General features: G+C 36.4%; 1 protein-coding gene across 1 annotated transcript; it reads left to right on the top strand.

The window, feature by feature from the left end:
- The first annotated feature begins 3039 nt into the window (after positions 1 to 3039).
- LOC110115988 lies at positions 3040 to 25640 on the top strand. The gene is made up of 3 exons (XM_020849412.2): positions 3040 to 3268; positions 24662 to 24744; positions 25388 to 25640. Exons 1-3 carry the CDS (start codon positions 3190 to 3192, stop codon positions 25424 to 25426), a joined length of 201 nt encoding a protein of 66 aa, XP_020705071.1. The 5' UTR covers positions 3040 to 3189; the 3' UTR covers positions 25427 to 25640.
- The last annotated feature ends 553 nt before the right edge of the window (positions 25641 to 26193 follow it).

Raw genomic sequence — 26193 nt, 5'->3', positions numbered from 1 at the left:
GAGAGTCACGATTTTAGTGTAATACTTGGAGGGTGCCTCCAAGAAGTGGATGTAGATCAAGGTTTGATCGAACCACTATAAATCCGGTGTGTTCTTTTCTTATTATCGCTTTCGCATTTATTTTTCTTTTGCACTTTGTTTGTGGTGATTTTGGTTGGAGTTTTATCTTGGGTTTTAAAGTTTTTCAATTCACCTCTCTCTTGGTTAGCTTGGGCCAGTTCTATCCCTCTTGGTGCATATCAAAACTTCATATTCGATTACTATTATCTGCCAACATTATTCTATTTAGTACATTAACTTTGTTAATCATTTTTTTCAACTCAATCAAATGAATATTAGGTTTAATATTAAAAATTTAGATTAGTGAGTATGATTTGTTGATTACCTCACACTTTTTATATATTCTATTTTAATTCAGGGAAAGGGTAAAGAGCTGGTTATGTAGCTAGATGGCAGGTTCTAATAATTTGGTTGTGTAGGTATTTTTTTGGTTTCATGATTTTATATAGTCATGGTTATTTTGTGCTCTACTATGTCTCTATCATAACCATGTATTATATATATGAGTGTGTGTGTGTGTGTGTTGAGAAAATGAAAAGAAGAAATTTGTGGATGTTTTTTGTTTTTATTGGATGTTACTTAATTGCTCTATTATCTGTTTTTAATTAATGAATATGAAAAGTTCTCAAAACTAGATCTTGGGCTTGGTTTGTCACCATCCAACATGATATGACCAATTCTGTATGTGGGTTATATTAGGTTGGGATATGTTATAGGTTTAGGGAATAAGCCCTGATTAGGCTCTATCCAAGGTTAAGGTGATTTAACCCTAGGATTAAGGTATTAAAGCTGGTCTTTTTTTTTTTAAGTTAACATAAATCCATATGTAATCAATTGAGAATTGAGTTATGTTAATTTGGCTCAATTGAGGTTTAGGTCCATTTGCTTTAGTTGGATCCAATTAGCCTAAGTTTGTTTTAGGGTCTATATGGTAAGTCAAAACTAAATTGAGTCACTTTGACTATGCTTAACTTAATTTGATGAAATATAGGCATTGATCATGCTCAATTTGGTCAATATAATGATATGCATTTAATTGAGTCATATTGAGTTGGACTAACATGGGTCCAGCGGGTCAAATTAACTATCAAGGGGTCAATTGGTTCCATCGAGATATGATTAACTTGTTTGAATCAAATGGAAGGCTTTTTGAGGTCAATCAAATTGATCTTAATGGGTCAAATTTAGTTTGATTGGGTAAACTTTGGTTCAATGACCAATTAAGTTGATCCACTAATCAATTGGGCTTGATTAAAATATGATTAACAAACTAAAACCTATTAAATTATGATTAATCAAAATAATTTTAGTAATAAGGATTTTTATAAAAATATCAAATGTCAATGGAAATACAAACTTTTTGTTAGGAGGAAGAAATATATACTATCATATATACTATCATCAATGGAAATACAAACTTTTTATAAAAATATCAAATGTCAATGGAAATAGTAATAAGGATTTTTATCATATTACTTTACTTTTTTACAAATATATACTTTTTTTTAATATTAGAACATTTAGTACTAATTAAATTTTTTTATTCATTCTTTTAGAAAAATTTCAAATCCCAAAAGCTTATATTTGATGCACCAAAAAGTAAATTTATCTCATATAAAGAATTATAACATTTTTTAATATTTTTAAAATATTTTTTTTCTAGATAATTTTAAACAAATTGGCCCTCAGAACATTGACTAGATGAAGGCACTAATCTAAGTAAACTGATTCTCACTAAAATTAGACTAGGGGATGTCAAAATTTATTTTTGGTTCGAGTTTGGGTTAGCCCCAAACTTGACCCCCATTGAACTAACTCGATCCATTTAACAAATGGGTCAAAAGCATGAACCTCATCTAGACCTGTTTTGACCAGACTCATCCCATCAACTCATTTATGTGGGGGAGAAAAAGGGAAGCTAACATTAGGTTGAACCAAGAAATCTAAATGAATATTTGTTTTTTCCTTAACCTACAAAGAACTAGAGCCAAAATGCCAATGGAATGATTATCTTAAAATAAAAGAACAAGATGAGTTGATTTACAAATTTATTATTGGACCTAAGCCTTTTCTTTCTTTCATTGATTTTAGAAATGTAGAGAGAAATGAAGATGGAAAAGAGGGAAGGAGGCAACATTCAGGAAGAGTCATGTGATCACTGATCACCTGTCTCACAATGTCATCATGAAGTTGTCCAATGCTTAGCGATGGAGAGAACATAGAGATACAACATATGTGGGTCTACCATAGAAAAAGAAAAAAAATCCCTACCTTTAGAAATTAGAAGTCACAATGTGATTGATTGGGAGCCTCGAATAGAGGTGTCAGATATGGGTGTCAATTTTGATTATACCCGTTAATCTGATCCAAAGTTGACCTAGAAAAATCAGGTTCATGTTGAACTGTTTAACAAACCAATCAGGTTCGGGTTCCAATTTATGTTGCATTTGAAAAATCATGTCTAGTTTGTGCCAACCTTCTAACCCGAATTTGACCCGAGCTCTGGCTACCCACCTACGTTCCCGCACCTGCATAGGCACCGATGCTCTGCTGCACTGCCAGTGCATTCGTACCGTACCCACACCTGCACAAAGCAGCCACGCGTGCATCTCCCGTAGCGTGCCCTCGCACCCCACGCTTGCGCTGCTCACCCTAGTGCCTCACCCTTGCCCGCTCAAGTTCCGCATCTCTCACCTGCGCTCGCCTCTAGGCCTACACCCTAACTCTCCTGCTATCCTGCTCGCAACCTGGGTTAACAGGTCGAGTCAATCTAGCAACCCGATGGATCAGATCCGAGTATGAATTTCTGACTCGTTTGCCTATTCCGTTGGATTAGGGTTGAATTAAATTGATGGCGGATCAATTTTTGATTGGTTCATGGCCATTAGCAATTTAGGAATGTAGCCGGTCAAAATCGGGCGGGATAGCGGGCCGAACCGAAATCAGAAACATAAATCAGCCGGAAATAAAAACCAAACCCGCAACCCGTCGCGTCTCCAATCGACCTCCGTACCGTCCGTCCAAAAACCCATTTCTCCAGCCCTGGCGATCATTTCTTGGAGCTGGCACGATCGGGCGCGCATTCACTCTGAACTACCCGAAGGAGAAATTAGCTGACGAAAGAGGGAAATGGGGGTGATGGAGAAGTTGAAGATCTTCGTTGTCCAGGAGCCGATCGTGGCGGTGTCTTGCCTCATCGGTGGAATCGGTACTTTCGGAAACCCTAGTTCTAAATCTACTTAATTGTTCACTGAGAACGAGTCTTTTCGAAGTAGATTTGGATTTAGTAAAGCTTGTTAATTCATGCTCAGTAAATCTTGGTGGTGCTAAATTATGAAAATTGTTTGGCATATATTTCATAAGATTTAGGATTTAATTGAATCTAGAGAAAGAGGCACAGTGAGGATAAGTCTTGTAAATCTCTTAAATTGTACTTCCCCCAGTATTTATTAAATCTTAAATTTAGCCAAAAATTGGAGCAAACTGGGATTTAAGAAGCTAGCTGGCATCTTGTGGCTCGAAATTGTTTGGCAAGCCTTAGACTAAATCCTAGCTAACTCTCTGCTAAATCTTGCAACCAAGTAGCCCTTTATGATTTTCTAATAAACGGATTTTGATCTAGATATTGCTGACCAGACCGGCTAATTAAATATATCCCCTCCCAGAAGAAACTTAACTTGCGCTATGCTAAGTAGGTCACTTTTCTGCAAAAGCATTCTTTTGTCTCGAGCGTGTTGGAGTGGCTACAAAGTCATCGATGCACTTAGTTGAGTGAGTGCATCCAGTCTTGTCTACCATGGCAACTTCAGCACCTGATTTTAACTAATTGAAACATGATAACTACATCTTGACTTCTGCCTTATTATCCATGATTTAATTAGTAATGACCCCCATCTGATTATTACCTAAGAGATGGCACTCTCTTTAACATTCGTTATTCCGGATTAGTTGCATATCGCTACATGATTTCTTTATTTTGGTATGCACATTTCAGGTACCGTTAGCCTTTTCAAAACTCAATTTTATTGATTTTACATGAAGAAAGATGTTGCCAACATTCTTGGCTATTGCCACATCACCAAATGGATAAAACTAGCTAATAACCTGTGGGGCCTCTCATCATTTTTCCCATTCCACATTACGTTGGGAGGACATGGGCATGAATCTCATTCTTGGATTTTCTAAGATCAATTTAGGACATGTTATAATCTATATTATGTCAAATAATTCTCTAGAATGGCTCATTTTCTATACTATTAAAAACTTATCGATGCCCTGCATATTGCACACTTATTCTTCAATGAAGTAATTTGATTGTAAAAATAGTTAAATACCTTCATTTTTCTATCAGAATACTTTTGGAAAACCCTTTTGGAAAACCCTTTTGACACTTTCTCATAACTTTGATATTTTTATATGCCTTTTACCCTTAAATTAATTGCCAAATTGAAGTCCTAAATCATTCTCTTGCTAACCTACTATGAAGTTTGTTGGGGATTGCTTGGGCACTTGGGATCTAATACTCTTACAATTTTCTCTCGTACCAATTCAATTAACCACACAATTGGTCACCAACTATTGAAGTTATTAATGGCATGCATCACAATCCAGCTATATATCTTAGCACTTTACCCCGACATGCATTATGTTCAAATGCCATAATTTCATATTGATATTTGTTGCCATAATGCTAAACAAATTGGAAATATTATAGGAGTATAACAAGCACTCATAGAAGTGCTCAAGAATTCCTTGAAGGGCGTTATATTCTTGTTTGTATCCACTGAAATGCTTTCCTCAAAAAATCTTTAAATAGCTCCACATTATTTTTTCTTGGCCCTTACAAAACGTAATGCACATGTTATTGAATTTCCTTAGAAGATTAACATTAGCTTGATTTTTAACTTTGAAAATCATTTGGTCTTTAGATAGAGCCTTGAGCCCCTTTAATTACTTGATAGTGTTTCTTAAAGTGAGATTACTACTTCCCTAAGCCTCATCACCTCCTATTCCTATCTTTCTTATTAGCACACTAGTTAATAGGGCTTATGGTTATGATCATCATCATCTCCTTCCCCTAAATTGCTTATGTATCTCCTTTGAAGTGTTTTGCCTATTACCTTTGTTCTTAGAAATAACCACCTCCACTTTCATTTTCCATAGGAGAGTTCTTTATTACCTATTGGAGATAATGCAAATCTGACCCATTAACATCAATACTTAATGTAATCATTGATGCATCTTCATAGCTGATCATTTATATTTTTTTGGACTTCCAAGCATTTAAGGATTACTTGTTGTATGAATAAGTGATATGGTTTGGCCCCCTATGCCTATGTTTAGTAACCCTTATGTACACTTCTGAAATAATGAATATAAAGAAAATTACTCAGCCCCTTTTGGTTCTCCTCTCATCACCCAATCCCCCTTTCTACCATTCTCCTACTCCCTTTCTTCAATCTCTATCTCCCACACTTTCTTCCTCTTCAACAATGTATTACAAGATAACTCCTTGGCTTTCCTAACTCTCTCCTTTCTCTTCCAACAAGTAGCCATCATTGCCATCCTATCAAAGAGCCTAAACTCATGGATTGATGAACAAATCCTCCAATTTGCATCCCCACTCTGCAATGTTAGCACTAACAAGGGACATATAAATTTAAAGGTTTGGGTGTGGGCACTATATGACCAATAATTTGGACTGTAATGAGTTTATGTTGAAATAATTGGAATAGGATGAGTTGTAGAGGAGAGGATGGATCGAGGTTTTATATGATCTCTTCCTAGATCCAACACGTCGCATTGCCTTGACTATAGAAAATGTTAATATTGGTAATAATTATCATATTAGCAAATCAAATTATGCTGGGATTTTAAGACTATAAATTTTAACAAATTGATTTGATTCTTTATTTGATTTTAAGATAGAAGAAAGAATGCTTGGTTCTGAAAAGCAAGTTGAGGTCTACCATATTGAAAGTTCAGTGTTATTTAGGAGTCAAATTATATAGCCAAATTTTATTACTCTGTTAGGGTTTTATTTTGATGTGCTTTAAAACTTATTATAAGCACTAATTCTCATAGTTAATTACCTAGTTTAATTGAGAAAACTTTCTCGATTAAAGAGGCTGCTTAGCTTTAGTCTTTATATTGTTCTCTATTTTAGATGTTATTATATATTGATCATATTGTTGCTTGGTGCTTTGATAAATAGGTTTGGGTAGGTGGTAAACCATTTCATGATCTTATAGTTTTATCATGTAGGAATTTACCAAGTGAATCATAATTCAATGAGTCACAGAGCCTTGATTTTGATGGTATAGCTTAGAATTTGGGAATGATTTACTCTTTAACTATTTTCTTTATACCATGGAGCTTATTGTTACCATGTTCATAGAGTTCTGAGCTTCTAGTGACTTTCAGCTTATGATCAGTAAGCTGAAGTTGTGACCGTTGGGTGTTTTTTTTGCAATCATAAGTTGCCTCATCCTAGGAGGACCCCAAAGGCTAGGGATGATGTTTATATTACTAATTTGATGCTAACCTTTTAATGTTATGATGTGAATCTATAATAATAGGCTAAAACATACAAAGTAAAGGGTATAGGATTTTTTAAGGAGGCACAACAATGTTCTATTAATTAAAATAATGAAACCTTCACTAAGTTTTCTTACTATAGATTTTAGGACATGGCAACAGCTAGAGTAGGAGTGATTGGTAAAGTCTGCAAGGAAACAGTGGCTTTTTTATTGCTGGGATGCCCAACTACTGAGTGGTAGAGAAGAAAAGAGATTTTTTTTGGGAGGAGTTTGATAATCTTGTTGTTGAAAAAAGACCTACAAATAGGCAAATTACAAAAAATTCAAGGTTAATTTTATCCTTAATAAAATAACTTCACAAAATAAAAAGCTATCATTTTGAATATATGTTGCATCGATACGAATATAGTGACACGGATACGACACGATACGGATACATGACACTTCGTAAATAGGAGTATCGGTGCTATATAGTTTTGAATACAAAATTATATAGGGTTGTTGGCTAAATTAGGATCCTTGGATTGACCTGCACCTGCACGACAATTCACATTTTCCTTATAATCATCCTCCAATGATCTAGATTTCCTACATTTAGATTTGGATCATCAGATTTTCGATCAACGATCCATCTTCACCTGTAGACTCCTATTGATTTGGTCTTTAGTCTTAATGATGTGATCTGGAAATTACCATTGTTGGCAATCTTCATCAATATATTTGATCATAAAATTCTCGTTAATCCTAATTTTTTTATGCCCAAATTGTAATAATTTATCCTTTTCATGAATGCTTGGAGCATCAAATCTTGTTTGTATTTTAACATTGGATTCTCACTTAATTGATTTGATTCTTGATTTGGTTTTAACTTTTAAGACAAGGTCAATGAATACATGAACTCTAAAAAGCAGGTTGAGGTTCAATGTATTGAAAATTAAGTGTTGTTTAGGAGTCAAATTATATAACCAAAACTTATCATGTTGTTAGGGTTTTGATGCGTCTTGGAAGTAAAAAAAAAGTAAATGAGAATAAAGAATGTACGAACACAAAGGTAGGGGTTGATTTTTTATTTATCCTTCAATAATAAGGCAATATACAATTTATCTACTATTTGAGAGGTAAATCAGCTCTCTCACAAATCCTAGCCGTAGCCAAGAACTTTGGACAAACCCTATAAATAAAATACAACAAACAAAAGTTCCTAACCCTAGACAAAACTTCCTCTTAAATATCCCTCTAACACAATAAATACAATTGAAACCTTCTTAAACAATATAAACACAATTAGAAAACCTTACTAAATAATTAAAACCTTCAAAAACAGCATAAACACAATTAGAAAACATTCCTAAATAATTAAAACCTTCCTAAATAATTAAAACTTGAACAGCTCCACCGTAATATATCTTCCTTACATAATGAATAATAGGCCCCCACCCCCCTTGGCGTATCAATACTCCTTCCCCAAAGATGCCCCTTATACTCAAGGTGGAAGAGTGAGAACTTTCTCCTGATCATCTCGATGGCCCCATGTGGCTTCGTACTCCAACAAATCCTTCTATTTGATTAGTAATTTATGTGCTTTTTGTTTCCCCTTGGCGCACCCCTTATACTCCCAGGGGTTCCAAAATGACCTCCATGTCTTCTGTCTAAGTTTGGCATAGTGAATATGTTGTTTGATCTCCTATCGCCTACCTCAACTGTAAGACATAAAAAATACTAGGTGCAAGGCCGACGAAGATGCCAATCCCAGTCGATAGGCCATTGCTCCAATGCATTCCAAAACCTCATAGGGCTCAAAGTATTGTGGGGACAATTTCTCATTCCTCTTAGCTAGTTTCTTTTGTCAGTAGGGTACCTTTTTCAAGTAAACCTTGTCTCATGGCTCGAAGTGTACTTCTCTCATGTGCTAATCAGCTTTTTTTTTCCATGATCTACTGGGCCCTCAACTGATGTCCCTTGAGCTCTGCTAATATCCTGTCCCTCTCCTCTAAGTATTTATCTACACTAGATACTGGTGTAGTGCAATGCCCATAATATATCAAATGAGATGGATCTCTCCCATAGAGAATCTTGGAAGGGATGGTTTGTGCTGTTGAATGGTACAAAGTGTTGTATCAATACTCTGCCCAAGCAATCCACTTTGTCTAACTCTCGATACAAAGCATCACGTATCCACGCTTTTGTTGACCTCTTCCGTTTGACCATCTATTTGGGGATGGTATGTCATGCTCCTCGTCAGGACTATCCCTTGTAAACAGAACAACTCATTCCAGAAATGACTGATGAACATCTTGTCTCTATCTGATACATTATATTCTAAAAATTCATGCAAGCGCACTACCTCTCGTATGAAATCATCAATCACAGAAATTGCGGTGTAAGGGTGCTTTAGCGGAATGAAGTGTGCATACTTGCTCAGACGATCAACTACTACCAGTGTTACAGAAAATCCCTCCGAACGGGTTCATAATAATGTAAGATACAATTAATCTATAATTAGAGAGGTAGATCAACTATCCTGTAAATCCTAGCTACTACTAGAAACTTGGACAAACCTTAAAAATAAAATCTAACAAACAAAAAATCTTAACCCTATAAAAAATTCCCCCTTAAATAGCCCTCACACAAAATAAACACAATTGAAACCCTCCTAATTAACATAAACACAATTATGAAACCCTCCTAAATAATTAAAACATTCCTAAATAGCATTAATACAATTAGGAACCCTTCCTAAATTGCTTCCCCTTGATTCCTCATCCTTACATAATGAATAATAGCTCCCTTGGGCCCTTTGGCTCACAAGAGGCACCCCCTTGATGTATCAGGTTTATTTTTATCTGGTTCAAGATTTACTTTCCGTACAATTTTTCATAGTTAATTATTCCCTTCGATTGAATGAGTACTCTTTAGATTGTTCACTAGTTTAGATGATGTATTTATCACTTTATTACTTCGTGCTTTGAAAAATGGTGTGGGGTTAGATATTAAATTTTGTTAGATCCTATAGTTTCATTAGTTAGGAATTTACTAGTTGAACCATAGTTCAAAGAGTTATTGAGTCTTGGTTTTGAATTTATTGCTTAGAATTGTCGAATTATATGCTCTAATTATTAGCATTATATCATGGAGGTTATTATTATCATGAGCAGAGGGCTATGAGCTTGCTGCCATTTTTAGCTTATAGTCAGCGAGTTGTAATTGTGATTGTTTCTATTTTATTAGCAATAATAAGTTACTTTAACCTTGGAGGGCCCTACTCTAAAGGTTTTGGATGACATTATATTAATTCTTTAAACCTTTATGTAAAGGGCGTAGACATAATAAGACGCTAAAGCTGACTACAAAAAGGGTATAAATTTTATTTTGGAGGATCATGATATTCTATTAATTAAAATGAAGGTACCTCAACTAAGTTTCGTTGATGTTGATGACTTTTCCTCTCATATTTTTTCCTTCAAGAAGCGTCAATAGCCAAAGAAGGGCTGATTGACAAGGATTGCAAGACGTGACAACAGATTAGTAGGGACTAGCTCTAGACTATTTAGAGGCAAGGGATCAATGACATTTTCATATTGCGATGTTCGACGACAAAGAGGGGGAAAGGAGATAAGCGAGGATTATTTTTTGTTAGGAATTTGATGATTTTATTGTTGAAAAAGGCCTAGAAATAAGCAAAATATAATATATTTAAATTCAAGACTAATCTTATCCTTCATAATATTAGTTCACAAAGTAGGAAGCCCTAATTTTGAATTCAAAATAACCTTATTCAAAGAAAATTCTAATTTATCCTTATCTAGATCTCGTTGGCCTAAAAAGTATTCATAGATTGACTTGCCACTATAATTCTCGTTTTCTTTTTGATCAGCCTCCAATGACTCAACTTTCTTGCATCCCAGTTTGGATCATCAGGCATTCTATCGATGATCTATCCTCACCTGTTAACTTCAGGCGCCTTGATATTTAATCTCATGGATGCTATCTGGGAATCATCACCACTAGGGAAGTATTTGTAGATTGAATTGCCACTATAATTCTCGTTGTCTTCTTGATCAGCCTCCAATGACTCAACTTTCTTGCATCCTAGTTTGGATCATCAGGCAATCTGTCGACGATCTATCCTCACCTGTTAACTTCAGTTGCCTTGATATTCAATCTCATTGATGCTATCTGGGAATCATCATCACTAGGAATCTTCATCAACAAATCAAATTGTCAAAATCTCATCTGTCTTGATTCCTTTAATTTTTTCACAATTTGATGCTCAAATTGCAATCATGGATGATTTGATTGTATTCATCTGATCTAATCTTTATATCATGGGTCCCCTTTTTGGAGTAATAACTCCAGTAAATTATTATTCTAAACGAGGGAAGGCTGATGTCCCAAACTCCTTATTATTCCACTTGTTGCGTTAGAAAATTAATTTTTCTTGCTGATGTGGTTGGTCTCCTTTTGAACATGCCTTATGGTGACTATTTCTTCTTTGATAGATTGCCTAGATATAGGTACCTCTTGCTTCACTTATAGACCATCCATGCTTGTAGGGCTTCTTCAAGCTTGCTATCAAACATATAAGTCTCAAATTGCTTCAAGTTCTCCGCATTGAGTACAAAATGCATCTCTCCATGTATGGTGACAATCTCAGTAAATATTGCCTTTAATCTTCGTTTGTAGGGCATGCTTGGGGAAATAGTGGATTGGGAGGGAAAATTTAAAGCTTCTAATTTCGTTATCTCACTTTTGGAAGGAAATAAAGAAATTCAATCCCAATTAGAATTAATTTGGACTTAGATTTAGGGACTTTCCTAATTTAGATGTGGTAATTTAGAAAAGTATTTGAAATTCAAATTTGAATTTCAAATTAAAATGATGTTTCCCAAATTACCTAGGCTAAATTAAGAAGGTTATTATGATGATGGAAATCATCATTAAGAGGGAGATATGAGTTGGGAGGGGTCGACGGCTAGCTTGGAGGTAGGGAGGGTGGAGGATGGGGAGGAGGTTGTTTGGAAGATATGAGGAAGGTGAAGTTTGGGTGGCCTTCGGGCAAGGGGTTGGGTTGGCCGGCGTGGGGAGCTAGGGGAGGAGGAGGCTGTCAGCTAGGGCAAGAGAGATGGGGTCGGCGGTTGGAGTAAAGGGGAAGATTCAAACCACAAGCCCCGGTCACTTCCGGCGACTGGTGAGTATTGCTTTTGCCTTTAATCTCAGTACAAAATGTATCTCTCCAGAAATGTCTTCATATAACCCCCCATACAAACTTTTCCCCTAAAACCATTCCTAATCCCATCATAAATGCACCTAAGATTTCCTCTAATAATCTCCCCTTAATCCTTCTCCTTCTATAAATCTGAAAAGAGATGCTATGACCCACAAAAAAAGGAGCCTTTTGGCATCTAGAATTCTGCTGAGCAGGTGAGGTCCACCACAGCATCAATACTCTACTTCCAAAAAGTTACCTTATCCTCAAGGTGGAAATTAGGAAACTGCCTCTATATAGTGTTGTAGGCTTCCCACGTCGCCTCATATTTTAGTAGATTTTTCTACTTGATTAATGCTTCCTTGTCTCCTTGGCGCACCCCTTGTACCTACAATGGTTCTAATATTACCTCCATATCTTCTGATTGTGTAGCTGATATTGTGAGCGAGGGTCTATGTTCTCCAATGGATCATCTCATTTGCGACACATGAAATGCTGGATGGATGGTTGAATTTGGTGGCAACTGTAGGCAATAGGCGATCCCACCACGACCTCGTATGGCCAAAAGTATCGGGGGATAGCTTCTCATTCCTCCGTCAAGCTAGAGTCCTTTGTCTGTAAGGTTGTATCTTCAGATAAACTCTATTTTCAATCTCAAACTACACATCCTACCTATGTCCATATGTCTGCTTCTGCATAATTTGTTGTGCATGCAATAGATGCCCTTTTAATTTTGCCAAGATCCTATCTCTTTCTCCCAAATACTGCTCCACTAACGACTCAAGTGTATTGCCCATGCCTATAATATAACAGATGAGGTGGATCCCTCCCATATAAGATTTTAAATGTTGTTGTCTGGGCTACTGTATAATATGAAGTGTTATGCTAGTACTCAGTCAATGCTAACCATTTGATCCGCATCAAGGTTTAAAATTGCATAAATAAGCCTCGAGGTGTTTTTCGTCCATGAGGCGAGGCGTAAGCCTTACGGACGAAGAATTGCGTAAATGAGAATTTAAGGGTTTTAGCAGGTAAATAACAGTAAGAGTCTATCATACAATAAAAACATCTAATGACAAGTGAGATTAGTGAAAAATAATAAATTAGATGCAATATATGCATCACATAGTATAATTCAAAGTACAGAACCACAAAATATTTGTCTATCAAAACGCCTAAAGTATAAATAAGAAAGAACATATAAAATCCAATCATGTCCCATCACTAAATGGGTCTTCAAGGGAATCTTTTCTCCAATTGTATTTATGAATATTATATCTTCATCATCTTCAATGTTACTGAATTTTCTCTTCCCTGTTCAATAAGAATGATTATTGTTATGTTAATTGCCCTCGTCATATATATATATATATATAATGTAATAACACATAAGAAGTTGTGAAATACCTTTATTTGTTTGTTATACTGCAAAACTAGTGGATGTGTGTGGTTTGATACTAGTGGATGTGCCCATTGGATTCACTTCGCTCCTCAAGACATCCACACTTAGATCCTCTAACTGCAGGTCTGATAATGACAAATATGTCTCATCATCTATGAACCACTCATTATCAGATGCCTCATCATCTCACACCAATGGATCCTCATCATCCTTCAACCCCTTGTTCCTCAACCTCCTATCTTTCAACCTCTTGTTGTGCATAATATACACAAGGGAGTTTATTCTGAGTATTGAAAGTCAATTTCTTCTCTTTGTTTGTACTTGACTATATGTACTCCAATTTCCCTCACACCTAGAGGGAGAACAAGTGAGACCCAAAATTCTAACAACAAAACTCTGTAACTCAGGGTGGAATCATCAAATCCATATTCGCAACTCGTACATGGAAAGTGCCTTCAACCCTCTCCCATAGAACCCTACAGATCGCAACATATTAAAGTATGTCGGCGATGTCGTAACATTAAATGGAATGACATTCTCATAAAAAATATGTCAATATCCATGCAAACATGGCGTCGACCCTCTCTGGTACTAGCCGTAAGCATCATCTGTGCTTGTCCTCTATCCTCTTCTAGATTAATCATATACTGGTCCATCAGACCCCGCGCACCTCTATTATGTATAGTAGAGGAAGAGCCCTTTCCACTATCGCTCCCGTAGTAAACACCTTGTTCGACCCTTTCATCAAATTGCTCATGTTGTAAATGTTTTGTCGTGGTGCTCTCCTTCATGTAAGCAATAATTTCATCCTTCATCTTGTCTGGCACATTTGCACACGGTGCTACATTTTTATGAGAGCATGATAAGTGTTCCTTCATGCGGATAAGCATTCCTTCACATTTGCGCAATTTTAAACAATGATCCACATCTTTGGTGTATCTCAGACAAAGCAATGAAGATAAGTCTCCCCGTTGCGATTTACCACCTCCGTCTAACCATCTGTCTAGGGGTGGTAAGCGGCACTTCGCTTTAGGATAGTCCCCTACATCTTGAATAGTTCTCTCTAGAAATAGCTTAGAAAGCCTCGTCCCTATCGGACACTATGGACTCGGGTATGCCATGCAAACGGACCACCTTTCTAATGAAAGCAGCTGCCACTGACACCACGGTGTATGGGCGGCGTAGGGGAATAAAATGAGCTTATTTGCTCAATCTATCCACCACCACCAAAATTGCAGTGAATCTTTCTGACTTAGGCAATCCCTTGATGAAATCCATAGTCACTTCTTCTCACACATTCTCGGGAAAAGCTAAAGGCCGTAAAAGATCATCCGGAGCCATAAATTGGTATTTGTGTCTCTGGCATACATCACAACTGGCCACCTTCTTCTCCACATCTTTTTACATTCCCATCTAGTATAGCTCCACTGCTAGTGACGATATGTCTTTTGGAATCCCAAATGTCTCCAAATAGTTGTGCCATAAAACTCGTGCAACAAGTGAATGATGTGTGGTGATGTCCTCGAAAGCACAAATTGTCCTTGGTATAGTTGCTTTTGACCCCTCAAGGTGTAACTAGAATGATTGTCTTGTTTTTGCAGTAAATCTCTGATTTTACTAAGCTCTTCATTCTGTTCGCTCTCTTGCCTCAAGACCTCTCAATCCACTACTATGAGAACCGATAACCTGGGGGTCTTCACTACACCTGCAGAGAGCATTTGCAGCTTTTGTTTTTTCAACCAGGGTTTGTATTGAATCTTAAAGTCGTCCCTCAACAACTTGGAAAGCCATCATTGATCCTCCTAAATCACCATCCTCTTCTCCAACAAGAATTTCAAAGTCCTCTGATCGGTCCTGACTAAAATGTGCCGCCCCAATAGGTAAGGTCACCACTTCTAAATTGTTAACGCTACACTATCAGTTTCCTTTTATATTTTAATTTCAGTCTAGCTCTAATCGTCAACACTTAGCTAATGTAAGCTATAGGCCTCAACCCTTGCATGAGCATTGCTCCCAACTCATAGCCTAATGCTTTCGTTTCCACTAAAACTGCTAGCTAAAATCTAGTAGGCTTTCTTCATCCCCTCCCCCCCCCCCCCCCCCAAAAATAAATAAATAAATAAATAAATAAATAAATAAATGAAACACACACACAAAATTGGAATTATCCTTCTTTAGTTGCTTTGTCAACATCTAGGTTGTAGAACTATATCATTTCACAAATTTCTTGTAATATCTTGTGATTCCTAAGAACCCCGTTAGCCACTTCAGTTTTAGGCACCGACAACTCCACCATTACCTCTATCTTGGTTGGATCCTCTGAGACACATGCTTGAGATAGTATATGTCCTAAGTACTCCACTCTTTGCTATGCAAAAGTACACTTCTTCAAGGGCATATAGTTGGTGCTCCTTTAAAGTTCCCAATACCATCCCCAAGTTCTTCAAGTGCTCCTCCTCCGACTTGCTATAGATAAGGAGTCATTAAAGAATACTAGAGCAAACCTTTGAAGATAAGGCTTAAACACCCTATTCATGAGCGACTGGAAAGTGACACGGGTGTTAGTGAGGCCAAAAGGCATAACCAATAACTCATAGTATCCCTCATGAGTTCTGAAAGCTATCTTGTGGGTGTCCTTTGGTCGCATTCCGATCTGGTAGTGCTCAGACTTCTAATCAATATTTGAAAATGCTACCGAGCCATGCAACCCATATACTAGCTCATCAATGACTGGTATGATAAATTTGTCCAGTATGATCTCCTTGTTCAAAGCATGATAATTTACACAAAATCTCCAACTACCATCATTCTTCTTCACCAGTAATACATAACTAAAACATGGACTCACACTAGGGTTGATGATCTTGGCTTCTAGCATCTCTTGAATCTGCCTCTCAATCTCATCCTTCTAGACTTGTGGGCAGCGGTATGGTCGGACACTAACGGGGGAGACTCCTTCCTTCATAATAATAGCGTGCGCGTGTCCTCATGGAGGAGGCAATCTTTAGGGATGTTGGAATACCTCACTGAACTGTTGGAGAAGAGACTGAACTACTTCTGGAATGTCCTCTATCTTCCAGGTGTCTCCTCCCTACTAGCTCTAGAGCTCCACCAAGAATCCCACTCCTTCACCTTGTATAGCACGCACCATGGTTTTCAAGAAAATCATTGCTTTGGATAAACTAGGGTCTCCCTTAATCACCATATTTCTCCTCTCCATTTGGATCTTCATAGTTAAGGCCTTCTAGTCTACCTTGATCTCCCCCAAGGATTCTAACCACTTCATACCCAAGATCAAATCAATACTTCCCAACTCCAATTGAAGAAAATCTTCCCTGATGTGAATCCCTTGCAACTCCTATTAATCCCTGACGGATACTCCTGCTCTTTTCCACCTTCCTTGCACCCATAATCAGCCCAAAGCATCCCGTGTGTACCACCTTTAGCCCCATTTTATCCACCACCTGATTGGATATGAAATTGTTGGTTGCCCCACTATCTATCAAAACCACAATCGCTTCCCCACATATCTATCCTTTCATCTTCAGAGTGTGGTTCGGGATGAACCCTACTACAAAATCCAATGAAACCTCCGCCACTTCTAAGTGTAAGGGCTTCTCTTCCTCTCTTCTCCTTTCGTATCCTCCTCTTCCTTTAAATTAAGTCCTCCGGTTCTCTTCCTATCATTCCCCCCCTCCTCTCTCGGTAGGGGCTCAAGATGGGGTATTACTTTCTCCTCTCATAAAATTTCCACCTCTTCGTCTTCCCTTGAAATATCATTTTCCTGATTCCCCTTTACTTTCGGTGGAGCCGATTTAGTTTGAAAGTCCAACATCCACTTCTTCATCTCCTTTAGATTCTCAAACATTTCTTTCAGCGCTGGAAAATGCTCATTCAATGATCCCACATCCATTCGCAACTGTCCTACTTCCCCCTCAAACTTTTCTTCCAACTCCTCAACTCTACTCACTGCCATCAGTCCCAAAAACTTGCTATGTTGCAAATTTGATGTGATTTGGAGATCAAATTGGCATCCAAAACAGCCACTAGAACAAATTCAGCATCAAACAACGAAAAAATAGCAACCAAAATCAAGAAAAAACATCAATGGTATGCAAGAACAACAATAATAAATATGAAATAATAACCTTCAATCAAAAGAAACACACGATGCTATTGATTCATTGTTCGAGAGGTGAGTTGACTCTCCCCCAATTCCTAGCAGCAACTAGGAACCCAAACAACCAAGAAAATTACTCCAAAAATTTCTTCACATAATCCGCCCATACAAACTTACCCCTTAAAACTAGTCTCAATCCCACCATAAATGCACCTCACATTTCCTCCAATGATGTTCTCTTAATTCTTCTCCTATTATTGGTCCGAAAAGAGGTGTTGGGACCCACAAAACAGGAGTCTTTTGGCTCTTGGAATTTCGCTGAGCAGGTAGGGTCCACAACTGCATCAGATGCTTGATATTCTACTCTTGTAGGAGATGTATTTGGTTGAAAGCAAAGTCACATTCCTCTTCTTATATGTTAAATATTCATGTGCTCACATCATAACATTAATATGTTAGCAATATTGCATCATATCATCCTTAGACTTTGTATCAGGGGAAGATTTCTATCTACTTGGCCTAGTAACAGTGGTTGGTTTTCAAGAAAATGTCCTGAAGTCAGTCTTATATGAACCTAAGACAAGAAGCATAACTTCCAAACTCATAGGCCAAGTAACCTAGGCATATCCAGATTAATCCGCCGCATAGATGTCAATGGCGCAAAATGGTGCGCGCCATAGCACACTAAGTGGTGCGGAGCACATACGATGCTATTTGGTTGGGGCGGTGCGACCGGGTGTATCACAATATTGCATGCTATTTGCGCTGTGCATGTGCAATGGCACATGGCACAAGGCACAAATGGCATGCACTATTTTGTTAACATATTATAAGTTTCAAATTATAAATTATAATTAAATTTTTTATGGTTTATATATGAATATCATAATTAATTATTAATTTAGTAAATTGCAAATTAAAAGCATAAAGGATTTAACTTTTTGTAGGATTTAAAGCTATTATTTTTGCTATTTGGCGGGATTTAGGCTAAATTATGCTTAAATCCTGCTCAAATCTATTGATGTAAGTTTCTATAGGATTTAAAATTGCATTGTTTGACAGGATATTTATGCTTAAATTTTTCTCTAATCAATCTATTGTTTGCTATTTAATAGTATTTAATATTAATCAGTATTTATTAATTATTTTATATTATGCACAATGTTTAAAATGGCGTGCGCCACGCAGTGCGCTTTGTGCCATGGCTCCACGAGAAATTTGGAGCCATGGTGCGCCATTCACCATTGTCAACTATGATATGTTGGTAGATTTTTAACTTCTTAGAGGGTTTTGCGCCAAGATATAAAAACGTTAAAAGAATCTTTTGGATATGGCTGGATGAAGTCAATACCTGTCAACTCCTAGGAAAAAATAATGAATAATCATCTCTAGCATCCTTATTTTAAGGTTGGGGTGCTAAAAACATCCAGCTGGTTCTATCAAAATGATTGGAAGAACTCAAAAGGCACTTACTCCCCACATTGAAGAATTGAAGAAATAGGTTTGTTGACATTTAGGTTGAGAAATTAATCTATGGAGATAATAGTGGCAGAATTCAACTTAAGTACAAGTAAAATTTGATTCAAAATGTCTATTAAAGGGGTAGGAAGAGGAATGTTCAAGCCACACTTTGAAAATAGCCTAGATTTAAAAAAATTTCCCCTAGCGAAATGAAGTTGGATGCTTGTCAAACTTAAGAAACTCTAAAACCAAACTCCTTAGGGATTTTATTAAAAAATGCATTAAGCTTGGCCTTGTTGGGAGCATTTGACTCCATCTCAACAGAAATGAAGAGGGCGTTGAAATTCATAATGCTTTATACCTTTCGAGAGTCAAGCAACACAAATCCTTACAATAAATGAAGAAGATGATGGCAAAGAAACTCCTTATTCTATCTCAATAAAGAAAGAGAAAACAATGCCCTTTGTATGGTCCCCTTGAATATTCTGTAATGCTTTGGTTTAATGACTCTGGCTCTGTATATTTTGCAGCTTGGCACAACCAAAATGGAAGAACTATGGAAAAGCCAATTATTTCGTGGCTAGATTTTTTTTAGTAGTTCAATCGACTTCGAACTAAACAGATAATTGTTGGTTGCATCATTAAATATGAGCTACAACAAATATTCAATTTTGACAAAGAAACTCAAAAAGTGCGCATGCTAAAATTATGGTTTGAAAGTAAAGGAAACATTAGCTTTTAGCGGTAATTGAGATTGAGCAATATAAAAGAGAAAAGAATAGAATTACATAACCACTAATCTTCATATAATTGTAAGCTCTATTATGCGAGCACTACGATTTTCATGTATTGATATCTCCATGTTGTCTTACTTATGTAACTTCCTAGGAGATCACCCATCCTAGTATTGCTCCCTCACGAGCACGCTTAACCTTAAAGTTTCTTAATGAAATTTTGACCATTACACAAAAATGCACTTTAATGTTTAAGAGTTTATGTTTTTTTTTTTACTTAAGGGGTTTCAAAATCTCCCTCACTTAAATAACTAATATGCTCATCAGTATCTTTATCTAGAATTATCCACTAGGTAGATAAAATTCTAAAGGTGACCCTTATAAGTTCAAGTGGTGGCTCCTGCCTACTTTGTCTCATATATAACTAAAGATGTGTCCTTCATTGCATAATACTGCCTTATACTGATGTCATTGTAACAATCTGTTAGATCGGTCCAGCCGGTCCGACGGGACTGGCATACGCGAACACAGAGGCAGATTTCTCCGCCTCCTATATGCACCGAACACACGCACGGCGTGTGTAAACTATTTTAGGAAGGTTTTTTTGAGGGAGTTAGTAGGGAAATTTGAATGTAGGGATTGTTTAGAGATTTTCTTTTGATTTGTATGCATTAAATAGTTTGTTTTCCTAGGTTGAGGCCATCTTGAATTTGGCTGAAATTTGAGATCTCTTAGATTTAAGTTTTCTTTTGGGCGCTAGCGGTGTCTAGAGATTTGGGAGAGATCGATCCTCCTCTCGAAGAAGGTAATGACCACGGTACCCGTTTTAGCTCTACCAGACTTCAGTTAGACTTTTGTGGTGGCGATGTGTGAAGTTTGTTAGAGAAACAAGTATATGTCTATATCTATGTCTCCGGGGGGATTACTACAACCCTTGTCACTTCCGAATAGAGTATGGGAGGAAGTGTCCATGGATTTCGTTGATGGCCTCCCATGATTAGAGGGGTTCACTGTTATTATGGTGGTGGTTGATAGGCTGAGTAAGTATGCACATTTCACTCCCCTACGACACCCCTAAACCGCAATGACAGTGGTGACAGCTTTCATCAGGGAGGTGGTGAGACTCCATAGGATTCTATAGTCGATAGTGTCTGACCAAGATAGTTTTCCTCAGCCAGTTTTGGAGGGAGCTATTCAGGTTATAGGGAACTATTAACAAAAGAAGCACCGTCTACCATCCCCAAACTTATAGGCAAATGAAGGTAGTCAACCAGAGTTTGGAGACTTGAGGAGTTTTTCTTCTGAAACACCAAGGATGTGGGCCAAATGGTTGGCATGGGCCGAGTATTGGTACAATACCTCGTGCCATTCAGCTTCCCAGAAGACCTCTTTTAAGGTGTTATATGGAAGAGATCCACCACACTTAGTGCACTTGGATGGGGGAGCACACCAGTATCTTCAGTGGAGCAACACTTAGAGGAAAGAGATATGGTGTTGGAGGAGTTGAAGAAACATCTAATGAGGGCACAATAGATCATGAAGAGGCAGATAGACGCACATAGAAGAGATATTCAGTTTGAAGTGGGTGAGAATGTTTTCCTAAACCTGCGGCTGTACAGACAAAAGACATTGGCCAATAAGAGAAATGAGAAGTTATCTCCGAGGTATTTTGGCCCCTATGAGATAGTGGACAAAATTGGAGTAGTGGCATACTGTTTGAAGTTACCCCCATCCGTCACTATCCATCCAATATTCCATATGTCACAACTGAGAAAGGCCATAGGGGAGTATGCAACCAGTGCAGAACTGCCAACAACTTTGACTGAGGAGATGGAGGTGGTCTTAGAACTTCTAGAGCTAAATTGAGTGAATATGACAAGGAAGGAAACAAGGAGGTGTTGATCGCATGGAAGGGGCTTCCTGTGTTTGAAGCCACATGGGAACCGCATGAGAGGGTGAAACATCAGTTTCCTTCATTTCACCTTGAGGACAAGATGAGTTTTTGGAGGGGGGTAATGTTAGACATGAACCGATCCATCCTGTACCGGTTCATGTCTATTCCCACCGGTCCAAAGGAGGAGGTTGACATGGGGGGTTGGGCAGCAGCATGGTGGGCCCCATGGCTTAAATTAAGCAAGGTTTGGGAGGAAAATTTTGAATGAGGGGCTGTTTAGGAATTAAGTAATTTTCCTTTTGCTTTAATTAGGATTTCTTGTTAGGGTTTGGGATTATCTTGAATTTGAAATCAAATTTGGGATTTAGGGTTTTCTTTTGAGCTCTAGGCTTAGCTAGAGATTTGAAGAGCTGTTTCTTCCTTTCGAATTGAAGAAACTTATATCATTTCCTGTTTTCCTTCAACAACTAGTGGAATACTTCGTTTTCTATCAGTTTTTCCTCTGTTTTCCCAAGAAACCTGCTGTATTTTTCTGTTTTTCTGCTGTAAACAGCAGTTTTACTCACTGTTTGCACCAATTGTGGTTAGGTTTGCTTGTGAACTTAAGTATTTCCTAATAGTTTCCTTTCTTTGGTGAGATTCAGATTGATACCCATCTTTTGATGAGAGTGTGTTGGTTATTCAGTTACTTTTTAGCTACTGCTTTTATGTTGCTTGTGGTCTTCTTCCATAGCTCTTCAAAACTATAGCATCATTTCAGACGAACACATGCATCCTGAATAGTTCCAAAAAACTCATGGTGAATTCAAGCCAATGAAGCAATTGTGTTCAAATGAGAACTAAATCACTTAATGTTGGCCTAGAATACTCCAGTGAGCTTGACTTAAATTTATCGCTTGGATAACTCTGCTGATCATAGGGCATTGGCAACATGCCAACTCTAGTAATAGAATAATTAATTATTTTGGGCCATATGGCCGTTCTCAAAATTAATATTATTGAATTGTGATCTTGTTCAAAAGAGTCATGTAATTATTGTGACCTACACGATTTGTTGATCTAACCAATAACTTTAAAAATCAAGGTTAATTTTCTTTTTTGAATTACGGAGCCAAATGAGCTCTCAACTTTCCAATGATTATCTTCAAGTGCCATCCATAAACAAGACTAGTTGGCCTATATAGAAAACCTCTCTTGGGTGCACGTGGGTAAGATTATTTTCCAGCTAGGTGGAAACTTTTTTTTTGTATTTGGTAAATGATTTTAGAATTAAAAGAAAACACACTCTCAGCCATGATTGTCCATGTTTGCTCTAATAATCCTATCACTATTTCCATGAATTTCATTTGCTCAGTCAGCTCTATTGTTTGGTTCTCTTACAATTAAATATGTATTAACAATGTGATATCAACAGTTATTATTCAATATGATTACAAGAGAGAGTAATGTCTAGTTGTGATTTATTTTAAGCATCTTGCATCCGTTATATATAGTAATGGTGATATTGATGAGAATATTATTTTTGCTGTGAAACAAAGGCTTGATAACATGGATACAACAATAAAATTTAGTTATAAAAAGTAGGACATGACATGCCATATACATATTGCTATATTTTATAAATTATTAAAATAAAATATGTAATTTATAATATATTTATTAAAAACATCACCCAATGAAGTATTATGTCATACACATATACTTCAGAAAAGAACAATAACAATATAAAAAAAAACTATTCATAATAAAAGAAATACTTTATAACATGTGATAATTGTCATTTGTTAACCGAACTCTAAATCTTTAATATTAAATTCATTAATCATTATCAAATGTCACATATTTTGTGCATGTGTTGATATCTCACAAACAAGCCGTCTCTCACTATGCGCCTTTGTGGCATGCCAAGAGCGCCAAGCCTTTTTGGACTATGCCAGGCCATATCCAGCCTAAAGTCAGAACTTAATTTTATCTTGAAATGCTTCTGACACAATTGAGCATGTTAAAGATGTGTCTTGTCTGGCATGTCATACACAAACACACAGTATTTGTAATTAAGGCTAGTTGTTTTTTTGTGAAAAGAGGATATCGTGGACTCTTGAATTGAAAGTTTATAAAATTTCAATTAGGCTAGCCATGTTATGTTGGATTCTAGTGATGGGTGGTTAAAATGTTATTTTAGCTGTTTGAGTGTGATAGAAATGAGAGTTTTAAGATTACTGTGGTAATATTAGGAAGCATAATTGAGGATCATTATATAGAGGGGTGTTGGTGTAGTGTCTTTTGAAGATTGGATGGTTGAAAGTAGGATGATTTTGGTATTTATAACAAGGTAAAAAGTACATGTTAGATGGAAAGTTTAAATTAAGATCAAAGTATTATTAAAAAAAGGCTAGATCTTAGGCAACAAAGCTAGAAGTTGTTCACGAAGGTTTGTAAATAATGCATTTCATAACTCTTGTAACACTCAATGGAACGGATGAAGAATGAGAATTCCCACGTTCGACACCAAATATGAATTAAGGCCAATGATAATGATGATGGTAATCATTGACTTCAATTTATAATTAGTATTAGTGAGCATGTCATTAGTATTTTGCAGCATTGAAATGCTTTTGTGGGTATGAAATATCATCACTGCTGCTACTCTTATAGAGATTGAAGATGGAGGTTCTGCAAGGCCTTTCATTGCATATTTTCTCACTAATCAAAATTTAAACATGTTTGGTTTTTGAAAAACAAACATCATAAAGGTATTGCCAAACTAAGCTTTAGGACTAGACTACGTATAGAGAAATAACTGGCGCGAGTCCTAAATGTGATTGTCTATAACTTAGTGTGACTTTTTTCTTTAAAAAAGAAAAAAAAAAGTTCAATGACGCCTAATAACTCATTAGCACTTATTAATAACCTGATAAGCACTCATAACCTATAAACTATTAAGTCCTGTAAGGACCCAATAAATTATCTATTACACCTACTCCCTAGCCAAATCTCTAAACTCAACAGTTGTAATCACAATTTTAGTTCTTGTGAGAGGGCGGTGACTCAATCATGACTTAGAAGTTCAATTTGTTTGAATTAGGGAAACGGCCTTTTATTTCTTAATACTTTAGTGTTAATTTCATTAGTTTGGAAGAAGATAACGCCCGATGCTTTATTAAAATGCTCTTTCTTGACATTCTTCTCATGCCATCTGTTTTACGTTGGAATTTTAACTTAATTCTAAACATTTCATAGCACAGGCCTGTTCCTCCCAGCTGTCGTTAGGCCAATCTTGGATTCTTTTGACTCGGCCGAGCAAGTACCGCCACCACAACTCAGTGAAGTGAGTTTTCCATTCAACATTTCTAGCACTAAATTTTTTATAATGCAATTAATGCTTGATCTTTAATTTCTTGGGAGGTTTACATAAATACTACTTTATTTTATGCTATTTACATATCTAACATCTAAAACTTTAATATTACATGTCTACCACCCGTAGAATAAATTTGGGTTTATAAAATAAAATATTGAAGTTTATATAAGTGGTATGGGTGGTTAGAATGAAATATATGAGTGATATATTTGATGTTAAAATTTTATATGAGTGGTAGCTATGAAATATTAAAATATTGGGTGTTCGATATGCAAATAGTATGAAATAAAGTAGCATGTGTGTAAATCCCCCTAATTTATTTTGCTAGTTATCTTTATTGCCAACATCCAATTCTTCTTCTTTGTATCTCTAACTAAATCATGCATCATTTCCATTTCAATTTTAACAATGTTTTATGAGTGAATAAAAAAAACTTACTGAATATAAATTGCCTGAGCTCTATAGCCCAAGTTGCCAACCGAATATGAGGTAGCAAATGAATGTTCATTTATGAAATATTTTTTTATGGGTTAGAACTGTTCATTCTATTGGGAAAAAACTTGTTTTATAAAAAGTAATCTTATAATAAAGTCCCATCAAATACTTGCAGGTGGTTGCTGGTGTCACCGGGAAGAAGCAACGAGATTGACTCCAATGGTTTCATCAAGTTTACTGCTTTTGCTTTTGCACATTTTTCGTGCATAGCTTTGCTACGCTTAAATAAATATTTACATGTGAAGTTGTACTGCAATTTGATCAGTACACGGATTGCTTTTGCATCTGCAAATACTATTATTCTATGCGAAGAAGATGGTCCATAGCTTGGTGAAAGTTCGATTTGAATATATCTTGACATTATTAAATTTATTTAAGATGAGGGAACATTAATATAAGTTCAATAATTTTAAATTTTATGATTACTAAAATTTGATCAAAATATTTCGACCAATTATTTTCTCCGGATATTTGCATTCAATTTTGGAAGAGTATGGAAATTGTGCGTATGTATTAATTTGGTATATTATAATCAGTCTGAAGTTTAATTGGACATTTTATTTTTGTAAATGTTTATTCGACTGAAAAATGTCAAACAGAAGAGCACTTGGGTTCTACAAATGGGGTAAAACAAAGCATAAATGATTAAAGATAGAACTAATATATTTGATGTTAAGAAAATTGATATTCACAAGAAATCGATTAAGAATTTGCATATTTTGATGTGAGCTAAATTTCATTTGTTGAATTTGCAAACTTTATTACTTCTTAAATTACTCATACCGAAAGTGTCAAAATTAATAAAAAAAAGTTTCGAAGTTTATATGAAGTGGAAATGTTACGTACGTTTTCAAATAACATTTTAAATGTCATAACTTTGATTTTTCAAAGTTAGCCGTGAGATGACCGTTTGATTGCTCG

Source organism: Dendrobium catenatum, unplaced genomic scaffold (genome assembly GCF_001605985.2).
Source record: "Dendrobium catenatum unplaced genomic scaffold, ASM160598v2 fragScaff_scaffold_1034, whole genome shotgun sequence".
NCBI lineage: Eukaryota > Viridiplantae > Streptophyta > Magnoliopsida > Asparagales > Orchidaceae > Dendrobium > Dendrobium catenatum.
Note: the sequence above shows the minus strand (reverse complement) of the source record. Positions and strands in the feature narration are given on the sequence as shown.

What these genes read in the sequence shown, in the direction of transcription:
- LOC110115988 (XM_020849412.2), top strand. Translation starts at nt 3,190, where the DNA reads ATGGGGGTGATGGAGAAGTTGAAGATCTTCGTTGTCCAGGAGCCGATC. An exon ending in TTGCCTCATCGGTGGAATCG is followed by an intron (nt 3,269 to 24,661) that starts GTACTTTCGGAA and finishes TTCATAGCACAG; the next exon opens with GCCTGTTCCTCCCAGCTGTC. An exon ending in CGCCACCACAACTCAGTGAA is followed by an intron (nt 24,745 to 25,387) that starts GTGAGTTTTCCA and finishes AAATACTTGCAG; the next exon opens with GTGGTTGCTGGTGTCACCGG.